Below are 12,615 nucleotides of genomic sequence, written 5' to 3'. Positions count from 1 at the left end.
CCTTCTCACCATGGGGTCTCAAGTCCAGAGCAGTATTCCTCCACACTCCTCAGGCAGACTCCAGTCTGTCTAGGGCCCCTGCTGGGCTCAGCCTGCACAAAAGCACTCTTGTATTCCCTGCCCCCACCTGGCCCCAGACCTGCCTGTTTTTCCAGCCTCTGGCAGGTTCCCTCAATCACCAGGCCTCTCCCCCTTTAACCCTCTTCACCCCTCCAAAGAACTGCTTAATCAGAGTGCCAGTTGAAGCAGTCTCTCTCCTGTAGTCCTGTAGTCCCTCATGTATGGGGAAAACCCAAATAGTTAACTCATATTAAGATAGCTAGTGTTTTGCCAAAGGGAAGAATGGCTCCAAGTGTATTGTTACGAGACCTGTAGGAGTTGTCTAGGCCTTCTTGCTGCTCCACATAATGACAGTGTCTAACAACAGTCCAGAAGCCCTAAGCTTAAGATAGACAGACTTTGGTTCCCAAAGATAAAAATAAAACAGAACTCATCTCTCTTGCAGTTGGGTGAGTTTGGAAGAAGCCAGAAAGCTAAGTGAAGTACCTAGGTGTGCAAGGCCCTGGGTTCCATCTGGCTGCTCCAACATGCCAGGTTCTGTCACCCATCTCCAATAAGCCAAGTGAAAGAGCTGAAAACAGTGAAAAGCACTGTAGCTACGTTGTGAAAGAGGGATGAAGAGCTCCAGTGACGGGTGCATCCATCTTCAGAGTCCTAGCATACATAGGTAAGTGTAAGTAGAAAGCAAGATATATGCATAATGAAGCAGTCCGGATCTGGAGCTGCTGTCAAGGACCCATCACTGGCGGCCCCAGCTTTAGGTGATTTTTCTTCCCCAGTGTGAGATTCCTTAGGAAGTTCTAGTTTCTTGGGGTACATTGTTCAATCAATTGGAGGGACAGGTGTCTTCTTTAATACATCCTTTACACCCGCCAGGGAGGTTGGTCACACTAGCACTAAGAGGTCTTACAGCTGATCTCTCCAGTGACCCTGCCGTCATCACTACAGGACTAGCAGGTACAGAAAAGGCACCCTTCCATTTCATCCTTCCCTAGGAGGCAAACAGTCCATGGCTAGGCTCTCAAACACACACCTGGATCAGAAACCTAGGAATAACACAGATATTTAAACTTCTACCTCCAGTTTTGTAGTCTGTGGGATGGGGCCCAAGAATGTACACATCTAACAAACTCCTAACGCTGCTGCTGTTCCCAGACACAGCAGAAGCTGCCTTCCAGGCAGAATGAGACCCACTGATGACACGGAATGGCAAAATCATCTCCTGCCAGCATGGCAAGAAGGTTCTCAACTTCAAACCAGTGAATTCAGGGATTCTAAACTCAGCTCCTCTTACAGAGTCTTGTCAGGCACTTTACCCTGCATTCCCAGTACAAGATGTCCCTGGAGACTGCAAAAGTGGGATATGAACTCAGGCCTAACTTTTAAAGCCTGATCGACTCTGCCTAAAAAACTGAACGAGGAGAAAGAGGAACATTAGAAACACATAGGGTAGTAGAAGTCTCAGAAAGAAAAAAAATCACGAAAGGTGGCCAAGTTAGTTATACATGTTATGTTCTTAGAATGAAGCCCCAGTATCCACGTCTAGCTCTAGGCCCCTGCAAAGTAACTGTTTAAAGAGAACTATTATCTAAGTTAAGATCACAATGCTCTAACTGATAATTAGCCACTGTGCCCAGGTCAGCCACAGCAATGGGATGCAAGCCACTTAACCACACAAGCCCTCCCCCTTGGGCCCTATACTCGGTCTCTTCTCGAGCCCAGGTGCTCATGGACTGTGAGCCCTTAACTAGACCTTCATTTGTTATGTTGGCTATTTACTGTTGTACCTCCACCATTTGGTACATCAGAAGCACAGGAAGTACTACAGAAGCCAACACATTTCCATTATGCCTGTAGGACCCATGGGAACCTAACAGCTACCAAGATTTCCACTGCAATATCCCCTTGATAAAGAGAGGGTCCTGAGTGAGGCTGGAGAACGAACCTGAACGAAACCAAGAGACTGGGAATTAGTTTCTTTTAAAATTACATTTATTAATTTGTTTATGTGTGGGTAATGGTAGTACCAAGGCAGGTATGTGGAGGTCAGAGGACAATTTGTAGGCGTTACTTTTCTGGGATCACGGGGATTAAATTTAGGTAATCAGGCTTGTCAGCAAGTTCCTTTACTTGCTAAGCCATCTCATCACCCTAATTTCTTATAATTTATTTTAAATGTATGTCCTTGTGCCCTATATCCAATGTTGGAAAAGGCCAAAACAGTATGGATAAGTTTAATTATAAATTAATACTTTCTTTGGTCACTGTATTACAGGAAGAGTCCAGCCATGGGCCACATGTGTCCCAGAACAGTCAGGAATGCAATCTAGCATATCTATAGATGACAGTCACACCTCAATGTTAAAAGGATGCCGGATGCACTGGACAGAGTAAGTCAACACTGTGGCAATAAGGGACTACACCTTGGAGAAAGTGAAACTCATCTGACATCAGAGAAACCCACTCAATGATTTTACTGGCTCCTTCAAAGAGGAAAAGAGGCCAGTGTATGTTCTCTGGGGCTTCTCCAGGCAGTGGAAAGATGCCGTGCGCAGATTCAAGCCAGACCAGGCAAGACTCAGACTGATTCACATGAGAAGGGATGGCGCCCTTCTTTAGGATAAAGGGAGAAAAGGCAGACACAAAGTAAGCCTGCCACACACTCCTAAGGACATAGGAAATGGGCCAAAAGTGAGGGAAGGAGGGCCTAAAGCCACAGCATCTTTCTCCACACTGAGTCAAGACTTAAAAATTGCAAGAATCACTCATTCGCACATTGAGTTCCTTTGCGCTAGTTTACCATGGCTTCTACTTCACCCTCTCCTCGTGCCTGCGGACGGACACATCCTATCATCACTGAAGCTACAGGCAGTGAGCAGGATGGGAGCGCAGGTTGAGGCTAGAGCTGCACTTGCCTGGCATACGGAAGGTCCTGCTCCAGCCCTAGCATTTAAGCAGGGGAGAGGTACACACAAAATACACATTTCACCAAAGCCTCAGGAGTTTTCTCTCCTCAGAGCACCATACGACAAAACCTACCTACAAGTTCCTTTGGTTTGGAATGCTCTGCCTTTCTTTAAGATCACTTGATACCAAGGAGTGTGGGGCAGGACTACAAAATGCACAGGGGTTTAGAAAAGGTGTCCTTAGGAACACTTTTAGCAAGCACAGAGCACTAGAGGCATGAATTGCCTTAAGAGCTCTGCCCTTCCTGACTCCCGCCCCTGCTCTGATCTCTCCAGCTCTAAGTATTTCTGGCTGGCTCTCTTACCACATGTCAGTAACATTCCAAGCTGGCTACCACATGTTCAGGCCCTGGCTCCAACTCTCTCCTGCAGAGTCATCTGCTGTTTCCAGGGCACAGTGGGGTCACACGGCTCCCATTTCAGCTCCACCTCCAGGAGATCACACATCTCAGAAATAAGCCAAATTGGGGGGGGGGGGGGGAAGAAAAGCTGAAATACCTATATTCCTTGAGATTTAAAAAAAACAAACTCTAAGTGAGTAAGAAGAGGGTCCATGCTCACACACACACCAGAGCATATTCACCACAATTCAAATGCCTGAGAGAGGATTTGTTCTCCTCAAAGATCTAACAGAGTTGGAAAAGCCCATGTGTTGATCGAGTTTAATGGTTAGCAAGAAATGAGCAAGAAGATTGTGGGCAGGAGCTAGACACCCTTCGAGCCGTCTGTCTACTTCTGGAAGCAGTTCCCATAGTTACTATATATAATCAGAGAATCCAGGAGGACTGCATGGACAGATGAACCTTTATTTAAAAAAATAGCACTTCAAATAAATTAAAAGGGACAACCGTCAAGTGTTCAAATTGTGAAGAAGTATCTGAAAACCCAGAGAGACTCCAAACTGCAGTCTTCTAACCTCATTCTTTGTCCGATGGCAAAACCCAGGCATCTCAGAACTCCCACTGTTTCTCCCTACTGAGGCGAGGGAAGCATTCACGCGGGAGACCAGATGGAGGAGAAAGCTGCATCTGACCGGAATGAACATTGCCACGTACTCGCTAATACGGGTTTCACTTTATGACCAAATGTATTCTTTCAAAAATAAAAAAGGGGTGAAGGAAGCTGCATGTTTTTAGAAACTGAGATTATTCAGGGCTAGCACACTAACTCTAGTGCCTTTAATGGCAGTAGCAACTTTTTCCTCCCAAGTCAAACACCATCCCCAGCCGAGCCTTGTGCTACCAGCTTTTCAGGAGATGTTACCTAAATTTTATTAAAAGAAAAGAGCAAGTTTAAATATAGACACTGGACTAGCCCAGTCTGTATTTTCAAGTCCACATTCTTCCTCTGAAGCACTCCGTCAGGGAACCCCCTGAGTCTGCATGTTTCCAAGTTCACAGTACATGGAACCAGTTTTCTCTTTTTAATTTTTTTCCTCACTCAGAGCAGCCACCCATGGTGACCGTTGACGCTGGAACTTTGGGCGGGACCTTTTCCTATGAGGCCTGGCCAGAGCTGCCCAAGGCTTCTCCTCAGTGAGAATCGATGCTGTCATGCTCTATGGATGGGGAAAAAAAGCAAGAAAATAAAAGCACCTGGTACAGGTTTCATGAGATCCATTCGGATTCACTATGTTCCAAACCCACTGCTGAATGCCGTATGTCCACTGTGTGTGCTCAACAGTTTGTGGCCTTAGGAGTTGGTCTCAATTCGAAGAACTGTTATTGGATGCCCCAGAGGTTGATGCAATAGCAGCTCCTGCAGGGCTACTTGTGGAGACTGACTTTCGGATGTGAGGCAACAAGTAGGGGTCACAGGCCAGCTGCTGCACATCAATGCGATCTTCCTTTCGATAGGCCAGACATCTCCTGATAAATGCCTGAAAAGGAAGTTTCATAGAAAAGATGATCCTGGTACACAGGTATCTGAGGCACCAAAACCAGTGCTAGAACTCCCTCCAGAAAACAGGTTTATAGCCTTTCCCAAAATCCACCATGCAGACCTTAGAAGACAAGGGCCAGCACCAGCACTGGGGTTTGCTGAGTACTTCAGACATGACTTAACTTCAACTATCAACATGGGCATTCCCTTCCCACACACTGCAAAAGGCAGTGCAGTCTTATTTACGAAATTCTTACCATAAAGACTTTTAAGTGTTTTCCGTTTCCATGGATTTTTTTTACCAGTAATGCAATTTATTTAATCAACTTCCCCCCCCCCCCCCTTCAAACAGACTCTCCTGTTTCCTAAGCTGGTCTCAAGTTCAGTAGCCAAAGATGACCCTGAACTCTGATCCTCCTACCTCCGCCTCTGGAATGCAGGGATCACACATGTGCACCCAGCCACTTTTGGTTAGTGCAGTGCTGGCGATGGAAGACGGGGCTTTGTGCGTGCTGGGCAAGCACTCTACCAACTTAGTTATACCCTCAATCCCAAGGGGTCAGTTTTTCAGTGTAAAACATTACACTCATATAGAATATATACTTCACAGTGAGCTGATGATAATGTGTGGCAGGCTCCTTGGTGACAACACATCCTATCATGAGAAGGACTGTGTTCTTCATGCTCTATTTTGTTATGATCCTAAAACTAACTGAAAAGTTAAACTTGGCTAAGGTTGGAGCTAGAGAGAGAGTGCATGCTCGCAAGCACGTGGCCTAGAGTTCAGGCTTCAGCATGAATAAAATAAAATAAAATAAAATAAAATAAAATAAAATAAAATAGGGTTTCTGGAAAACCTAAAACATGCAACAAGTGATTGACTTTCTATTTTTTTCAAATGTTTACCAAAATATAAAGATAGAAAGGCAACTCAGGCTTTTCAAAATTGAAGACACAGGTACTTGCTTGCTTAATGTATTTGGAAGACACATATTTATTGAAATGAACATGGAACTCTAGGCTTTGAAAATGAGCCTTTTCAGGGTGGGGGAGAGGTATGGGATGTGGGACAGTCTGAGGGTGGGGAATAAAATCTGGAGTGTGAAAAAATAAATACATAAAAGACAAAGAAAAAGAAAAGAAAATGAGCCTTTCCTAGTGAAATACATAAAAGGTTCTCAGACTATAAAATGACTAAATAAATGTATCTTCAAATAGCTGATGGTGTAGGCTCTTAAAACAGCAAATGGACCGACCACACAGTTGGCATGACCCCACCATTTGCCTGCTTCCCACAATTCACCTCTCTGCAGAGCTACAACCTGCCCTTCTCTGTAGAACAGCCTTCCCTCAAATCTACACATGGCTCTAACTTATACATTCACATTACTCAAGGTACTGACCAGAGAGCATTTCACCATTGAGACCTAGCCCAACCAAGCCATCAGAAATGGAGAGGGGGCTTTCTCTACCTTTCCACCTTAGCACCCCTGCATCATTTCTCCTATGCAGTCTTAGCTCCCCAGACAGACAGACCAGCCTCTCTTGCAGGCATCAAACTGGGTGCCCTTCCTATTACACACACTGCCAGGTATAACTCCTCTGGAGTGTACGTAGCCTTCCCTGTCATCTATCACAGAGCCTTTGTAAATTAAATCTGCTTGTCAAATTTCTTTTACTGAACTTGGGGGTGAGGTAGACAGACCATAAGCAATATTCTTCTACCTACTGTTCTTAAGAACACTAATTTGTCCCATCCTGCTGCTTAATAATGGCTCAATTTCATATTAATCCAGTTACTACCACTCAAAGAAAACAGGAAACAGTCGTTTCTGCTGGTCAATGAATCAAACTTACCTTTGCTTCAGGTGTTACTACTGGCTTTGGCGGGAACTGTACTTCAGTAGCCTTAAGAATAGTATTCTCTTGTAGAATATCTTGCTGGGACTGGTTATGGCCAAAAGGCTGTCACATAAAAACAGAATAAACTAAGGTTGGCCTCTGGTCACACAATTCAGTACCACAGAAGTCTCCTCTACCTCTCACCTGCGACACTTAACAGGGAGGCCAGAGCGCACAGGCCACTCAAGGCAGGACAGAGAAGTAGAAACCCTCTCTCCTATCTCCAGCTTTACTCACAAAGAGTCGGAAAGAAGCCCGCTGTCTCTTGCACCCTGACTCACTCCTTTGGTGACTATACATATTTATGTGCCACTAGCCAACCTAATTTGTACACAAAATAGGATGGAAAGCTAAATAAATCATGGGTGTGGCTGGGGCTGCAGAGATGGCTCAGAAATGGAGAATACTGATTGTTCTTGCAGAGGACCTGAGTTCAACTCTCAGAAACTACATGGTGGTTCACATCCATCTGTAACTCCAGCTTCAGGGGACCCAGTGCACAATTTCTGAGCTCAGTAGGTACCAGGCTCTCATGTAGTGCACATATGTACATGCAGGAAAAAACAAAACAAAACAAAACACTCAAAAACATAAAATAAATCTAAAAAAAAAGGTTAGAAGAGAAAATGTTTTACTGGCATCCAGTATGAAGGATGGGAATGGGGACTCATAACTGTAACCTCAGCACTTAGGGGGCTGACACAAGAGAGTCACTGTGATTTCAAAGCCAGCAAAGGCTACACAGTGAGCCCTAGGCCAGTTTGGACTATGTAACAAAGATCCCACCTCGAAAGAAACAAAACCTGGCAGATAACAACAAAGGCCTGGGAACACCTAGGGGTTTTAACTGTGCCTCAAGCTGCAGTTTTCTTAAAACAAAAACAAAAACTTTAAAAACCAGGTTAAAAGCTCAGTGTCCCTAACAGATCTGAAATAATTCTACATAGCCTCTATCGCTAGTATCAGTAACAATTCAACATTCGTAAACAGAACACAAAATAATTAAGCTCTACTAGCTCTGCATAGTTGTCGGGTAAAGGCTGGTCCAAGGACAAGAGGCTAAAGAGGAAGGCATTATGCACATTAAAGACTTCGCACTGGGAACCTAATAAAAATATTAAGAGTTCACAGGGCCTACAAAACTCCCATTTGCTTTCTGCCTAAACACTAAAGGCAGAAGGAATATGAATACACAACAGGACCCTAATATGTACTATATACTATACACGTGTGGGTGTATAAAAGACATGCTCAGAGGGAAAATACCATCATTGTTTGTTCTAATGATATAAGACCTTTATTAGAAGCAGAAAAGAATTACTGTTTGTGTGGGCATGGGAATGGAACCCAGGGCTTTGTAGATGTTACATACTGTACCACTGAACTACATCTCTAGCCCTTACTTTTCTGAGATGGTTTTTCTGGGTTTTGTTTTGTTTTCTTGAGATGATTTTCTTATAGCCCTGGCAGTCCTGAACTCCCTTTTAAACCAGATTGGCCTTGAACTCAAGAGATCTGCCTGCCTCTGCCTCACAAGTGCTGGGACTAAAGGTTTCCCATGAATTCTTTGGATCCTCTAGTCTCAGACCCCAAAATACTGGTATTATAGGTATGAACTACCACACCTGGCTAAGGGATACTTTCTGACACCACCTTCTCATTCTCAGCATAAGAAAGGAGGGGAGGGGTAGCTGGAGAGATGGCTCAGCAGCTAAGATCATTTGCCTTTTTTGTAGAGGACCCCAGTTCAGTTCCCAACACCCAAGTCTATCATCCCCCGACCTCTTGTAATTCTAGCACTAAGGTATCTGTGCTGGTTAGTTTTGTCACCGTAACACAAGCTAGAGTCATCTGGAAACCTTATTTGATTGTATCCATCAAATGCCTATAGGCAAGACAAGGGGGATTTTCCTGATTCAGGATTTTTGTGGAAAGGCTAAGCCCTCTGTGAGTAGTGTCACTGAGTAGGTGGTCCTGGCTTTTTTGTGGAAAGGCTAAGCCCTCTGTGAGTAGTGTCACTGAGTAGGTGGTCCTGGCTGATATAAGCAAGCAAGCCGAACAAGCCACAAAGACCAAATCAGTAAGCAGCATCCCTCCATGGTTTCTGCCTTGATTTCTCTCAATGATCCTGATGCATGAGCTAATACCACCTCCTGAGACAGGCTTTTGCTTTTGTCTGGTGCTCATCACAGCAACAGGAAGCAAACAAGGACGGTATCTGAGACCCTCTTCCAGCTTCCATGGGCACACACACTCATGTACTCAGAGATACATACATATAAATAAATAATAAATCTTTGCCAGGTATGGTGATTCACTCCTTTAATAATCCCAGTGCTCATGAGGCAGAGGTAGGACAATCTCTGTAAGTTTAAGGCCGGCCTGATCTAAACATAGACAACTCCAAACCAGCCAGGGCTACATAGTGAGAACCAGTCTCAACAAAACAAAATTAACAAATAAAACAGTATAGTGCTTACTTACTATACAAAAATGAGGACCTGATTTTGATCCCCAGCACCCACAAAAAAGCCAGATGCAGCATATGTGCCTGTAGTCCCAACATAGGGAGATTGTGGGGACTTGCTAGCTAGCCAGGCTGGCTCAGACATGTTCAGTGAAAGACCTTACTCAAAAAATAGATGGAGAATTAATGACAAACCTGAGGTCAACTTCTAGGCTTCACAAGCACACACGAGCACACAGTATGTTTTTTTTATTAACAACAGCTTTTATCTAATGAGGTGGTTACAAATAAAATCTAGGGGTTAAGTTTCAGATCCTATTGGAAAGCTTGGGAAATTTTTTTTGGCAGATTGTTCATGCCACTAAAGGATTTCAAGACAGACGTGATGTCATACCAGCATTCAAGAGGTTGAGGCACAGGGATTGCCTTGAGTCTGAGGTCAGCCTCTGCTACGTATATAGTACAGGCCAACCACAGCTACAAAGCAAAATCTTAAAAAAATACAACACCCTATTTTACATGAATTCACATCAGAATTAAAACATGTCTTATATTTGAGATTGCAACATGCATGTCTCTGATGGCTTGGGAGAATTCAGTAGGTGCTCTTCAGCCTGGAATTTGTAGGTATACACAAAGCATTTACTGAGAAGTCTGTATTTTCTTTAAACCACTACTTTCAGGATTCCAATGATTAACTGCAAAGAAGAATCCCAGTGAGGTGGTGGGTATGGCCCCAGGCTGCTCCACTGCCTTCTTCCTCACCTTCCTCCCATAAAGACACTGGTAGAAGATCACACCCACTGACCAAACATCGACTTTATTTGAGATCTTTGGTGGCTCTTTCCCAACCACAAAACACTCTGGTGGTAAATACCTAGGAGAAAACAGAAATAAAACACTCAGAAAATTAAATATATAAATCCAAGCTGTATACAAAAAGGCAAATAAAGGGTTAAAAACTGAGCACTCAGCACTGAGGAACAGGGGCAAAGGGGGGTGAAACTGTGAATAGCGACAATCAGAACAATCAGAGTTAAGGAGAAAGACCTTGCCTCACAATAAACAAACAAACATTTTATATAAAATGTGCACACGCGCACCCACACCCACACACCCTTATACCCAACACTTAAGACTCAACTATCAGGTTAGAAATATATACAAGGGGGCTGGTGAGATGGCTCAGTGGGTAAGAACACCCAACTGCTCTTCCGAAGGTCCAGAGTTCAAATCCCAGCAACCACATGGTGGCTCACAACCATCCCTAATGAAATCTGACGCCCTCTTCTGGAGTGTCTGAAGACAGCTACAGTGTACTTACATATAATAAATAAATAAATCTAAAAAAAAAAAAAAAAGAAATATATACAAGTAAATGAAAGGCTCTCATTCGAACTGACATAGGTGGCAATATCTTCATGTGGCATCACAATTTATCATTTCTCAATATGTAGAGAGGTAAATGTTCTCTCTAGTTTCACTTTGATCACCCCCCACTACCTCCTTTCCCAGGGTTGTGTCTACTCCAAGTGTCATTCACAAGTTTTGTCATTGGTAGTATTCTTTACTGATGGTGATAACTAGGATCACACCCAGGGTCTCAAGTGTGGAAGTGTTCTACCATGGATATATTCAGCCCAAATATATTTTTTTTTAAACATGAAGTGACACAAAAGAAACAAAATCCCTTTTATGATAGCTTTAAACCACACAGTTAAAAAGAATAGAAGTTGAGCCAGGCATGGTGGCGCACGCCTTTAATCCCAGCACTCGGGAGACAGAGGCAGGAGGATTTCTGAGTTTGAGGCTAGCCTGGTCTACAGAGTGAGTTCCAGGACAGCCAGGGCTACACAGAGAAACCCTGTCTCGAACCCCCCCCCACCCTCCCCACCCTCTGCCAAAAAAGAAGAGAGGTTTCTTTTCATGCTGTCCAAAGGAGACTTCTCGAAAATCAATCTTTTTTAGGGTGCTAAAGATGGAATGAGAGCTTCTACTAAGCTACATTTCCAGTTCCTAAAATTAATAAATGTTTTAAATCCAAATAAATTCAAGACCTAGAGATCTATGAAAGCAGAGTCTATTCTGCCTATTTAAGACAGCATCTTTTAGAAGTTTTTACTACAACAATTCCAATATAAAATTCAGAGTAACACTAAACTCTGAATTATCCGGAGATATATGTTTCTACTCTGGGTGAGACAGCGGAAAGACTAACAAACACTGCAGTAAAACCCACACAAAGACCATTACCTAACCCTCTTCTCTCCCACCACTGGCCTCTAAAGAATCTAGAGGATAGAGGACTACAACAAACTGTATGGCAGGTACCTGTGAGCATTTAGGAAATCAAAGAACTATGCTTGGAATCCTAGCCACAGCCCCGCTGGAAGGCAGAATTCTGAAGACAATAGATAAATTTCTGTAGACCCAGAGCAGCAAAGTCCAGCCTAAGGAAAACCTTCCACATTCTCTGTCAAACTTGTTTACTTCCATATTTTTCTCATCGACATATGGATGTTTACTACAGCCTATGGTAGATTATTTTACAATATATACTTGTACCTAAGACATTCACTGAAGGTGTAGCTCAGTGGCGATGAGTTTGTAGGTTGGATTTCCAGTGCCACACAAAACGTAACAAATTATCCTAAATAATGAAAGATATACAACTCACTATGACTAAAAAGGGGAGAAAAAATATTTTTAAAAAATGTAAGCAAAAGAAAAAAATGATAAGAACAGCTCTTCCAAGTGGCATTCAAACTTTCTTGGACCCTTGATTTCATAGTTGCCGGGTCTTTACTACGCTTTACCTTTGGGTACTAACAAATGTAACTTTGATTCTATTTTTTTGTTTGGTTTTTCGAGACAGGGTTTCTCTGTATAGCCCTGGCTGTCCTGGAACTCACTCTGTAGACCAGGCTGGCCTCGGACTCAGAAATCCGCCTGCCTTTGCCTCCCGAGTGCTGGGAATAAAGGCGTGTGCCACCACTGCTCAGCATAACTTTGATTCTAAAATGACTGCTGGAATATATTTTTTCTGCAAAAATGTAGGGCTCCCCCCCCCCCCAAGAGGTGGCAGGGAAGAACAGGGGTAGTGAACTCATCCAAAAGGTAGAGTGGTTAATTTGTTAAGATTTTTAGAATGTAAAAGACAGTTCAATTAAACAGTACATGTCTGGTAACTCAACTTCTAAGATTTGGTTTCTCTATAAATGAAAAATAAACTAATTTTTTCTATACTAATTAGTATTTTAAAAAACTAATTTTTTTATAATGCTGAAAACAGCAAATATAGTACTTTCTTACCAAGAGCTTTTGGAGGAATTGTTAAAA

The 12,615-nt window shown here is 43.2% G+C and overlaps 1 protein-coding gene across 20 annotated transcripts in view; it reads right to left on the bottom strand.

Annotated features, from left to right (window-relative positions):
• Positions 1 to 2,030: 2,030 nt before the first annotated feature.
• Positions 2,031 to 12,615, bottom strand: part of Tlk2 (tousled-like kinase 2 (Arabidopsis)) — a 116,065-nt gene continuing 105,480 nt past the window's right edge. For 9 of the 20 annotated variants that reach the window (XM_006533314.4, XM_017314551.2, XM_006533315.4 and 6 more), the window contains 3 exons: positions 10,042 to 10,153; positions 6,765 to 6,872; positions 3,819 to 4,905 (listed from right to left, as the gene is read on the bottom strand). In XM_006533314.4, coding sequence (XP_006533377.2) covers positions 4,732 to 4,905; positions 6,765 to 6,872; positions 10,042 to 10,153 — 394 coding nt within the window. In that variant the 3' untranslated portion in view covers positions 3,819 to 4,731. Of the gene's footprint in view, positions 4,906 to 6,764; positions 6,873 to 9,116; positions 10,154 to 12,615 lie in introns of those variants that run through there. The other 11 variants (NM_001294331.1, NM_001112705.2, NM_001361996.1 and 8 more) reach the window with 4 other exon arrangements.

The sequence above is a fragment of the Mus musculus genome, chromosome 11 (genome assembly GCF_000001635.26).
Source record: "Mus musculus strain C57BL/6J chromosome 11, GRCm38.p6 C57BL/6J".
Classification (NCBI taxonomy): domain Eukaryota; kingdom Metazoa; phylum Chordata; class Mammalia; order Rodentia; family Muridae; genus Mus; species Mus musculus.
Note: the sequence above shows the minus strand (reverse complement) of the source record. Positions and strands in the feature narration are given on the sequence as shown.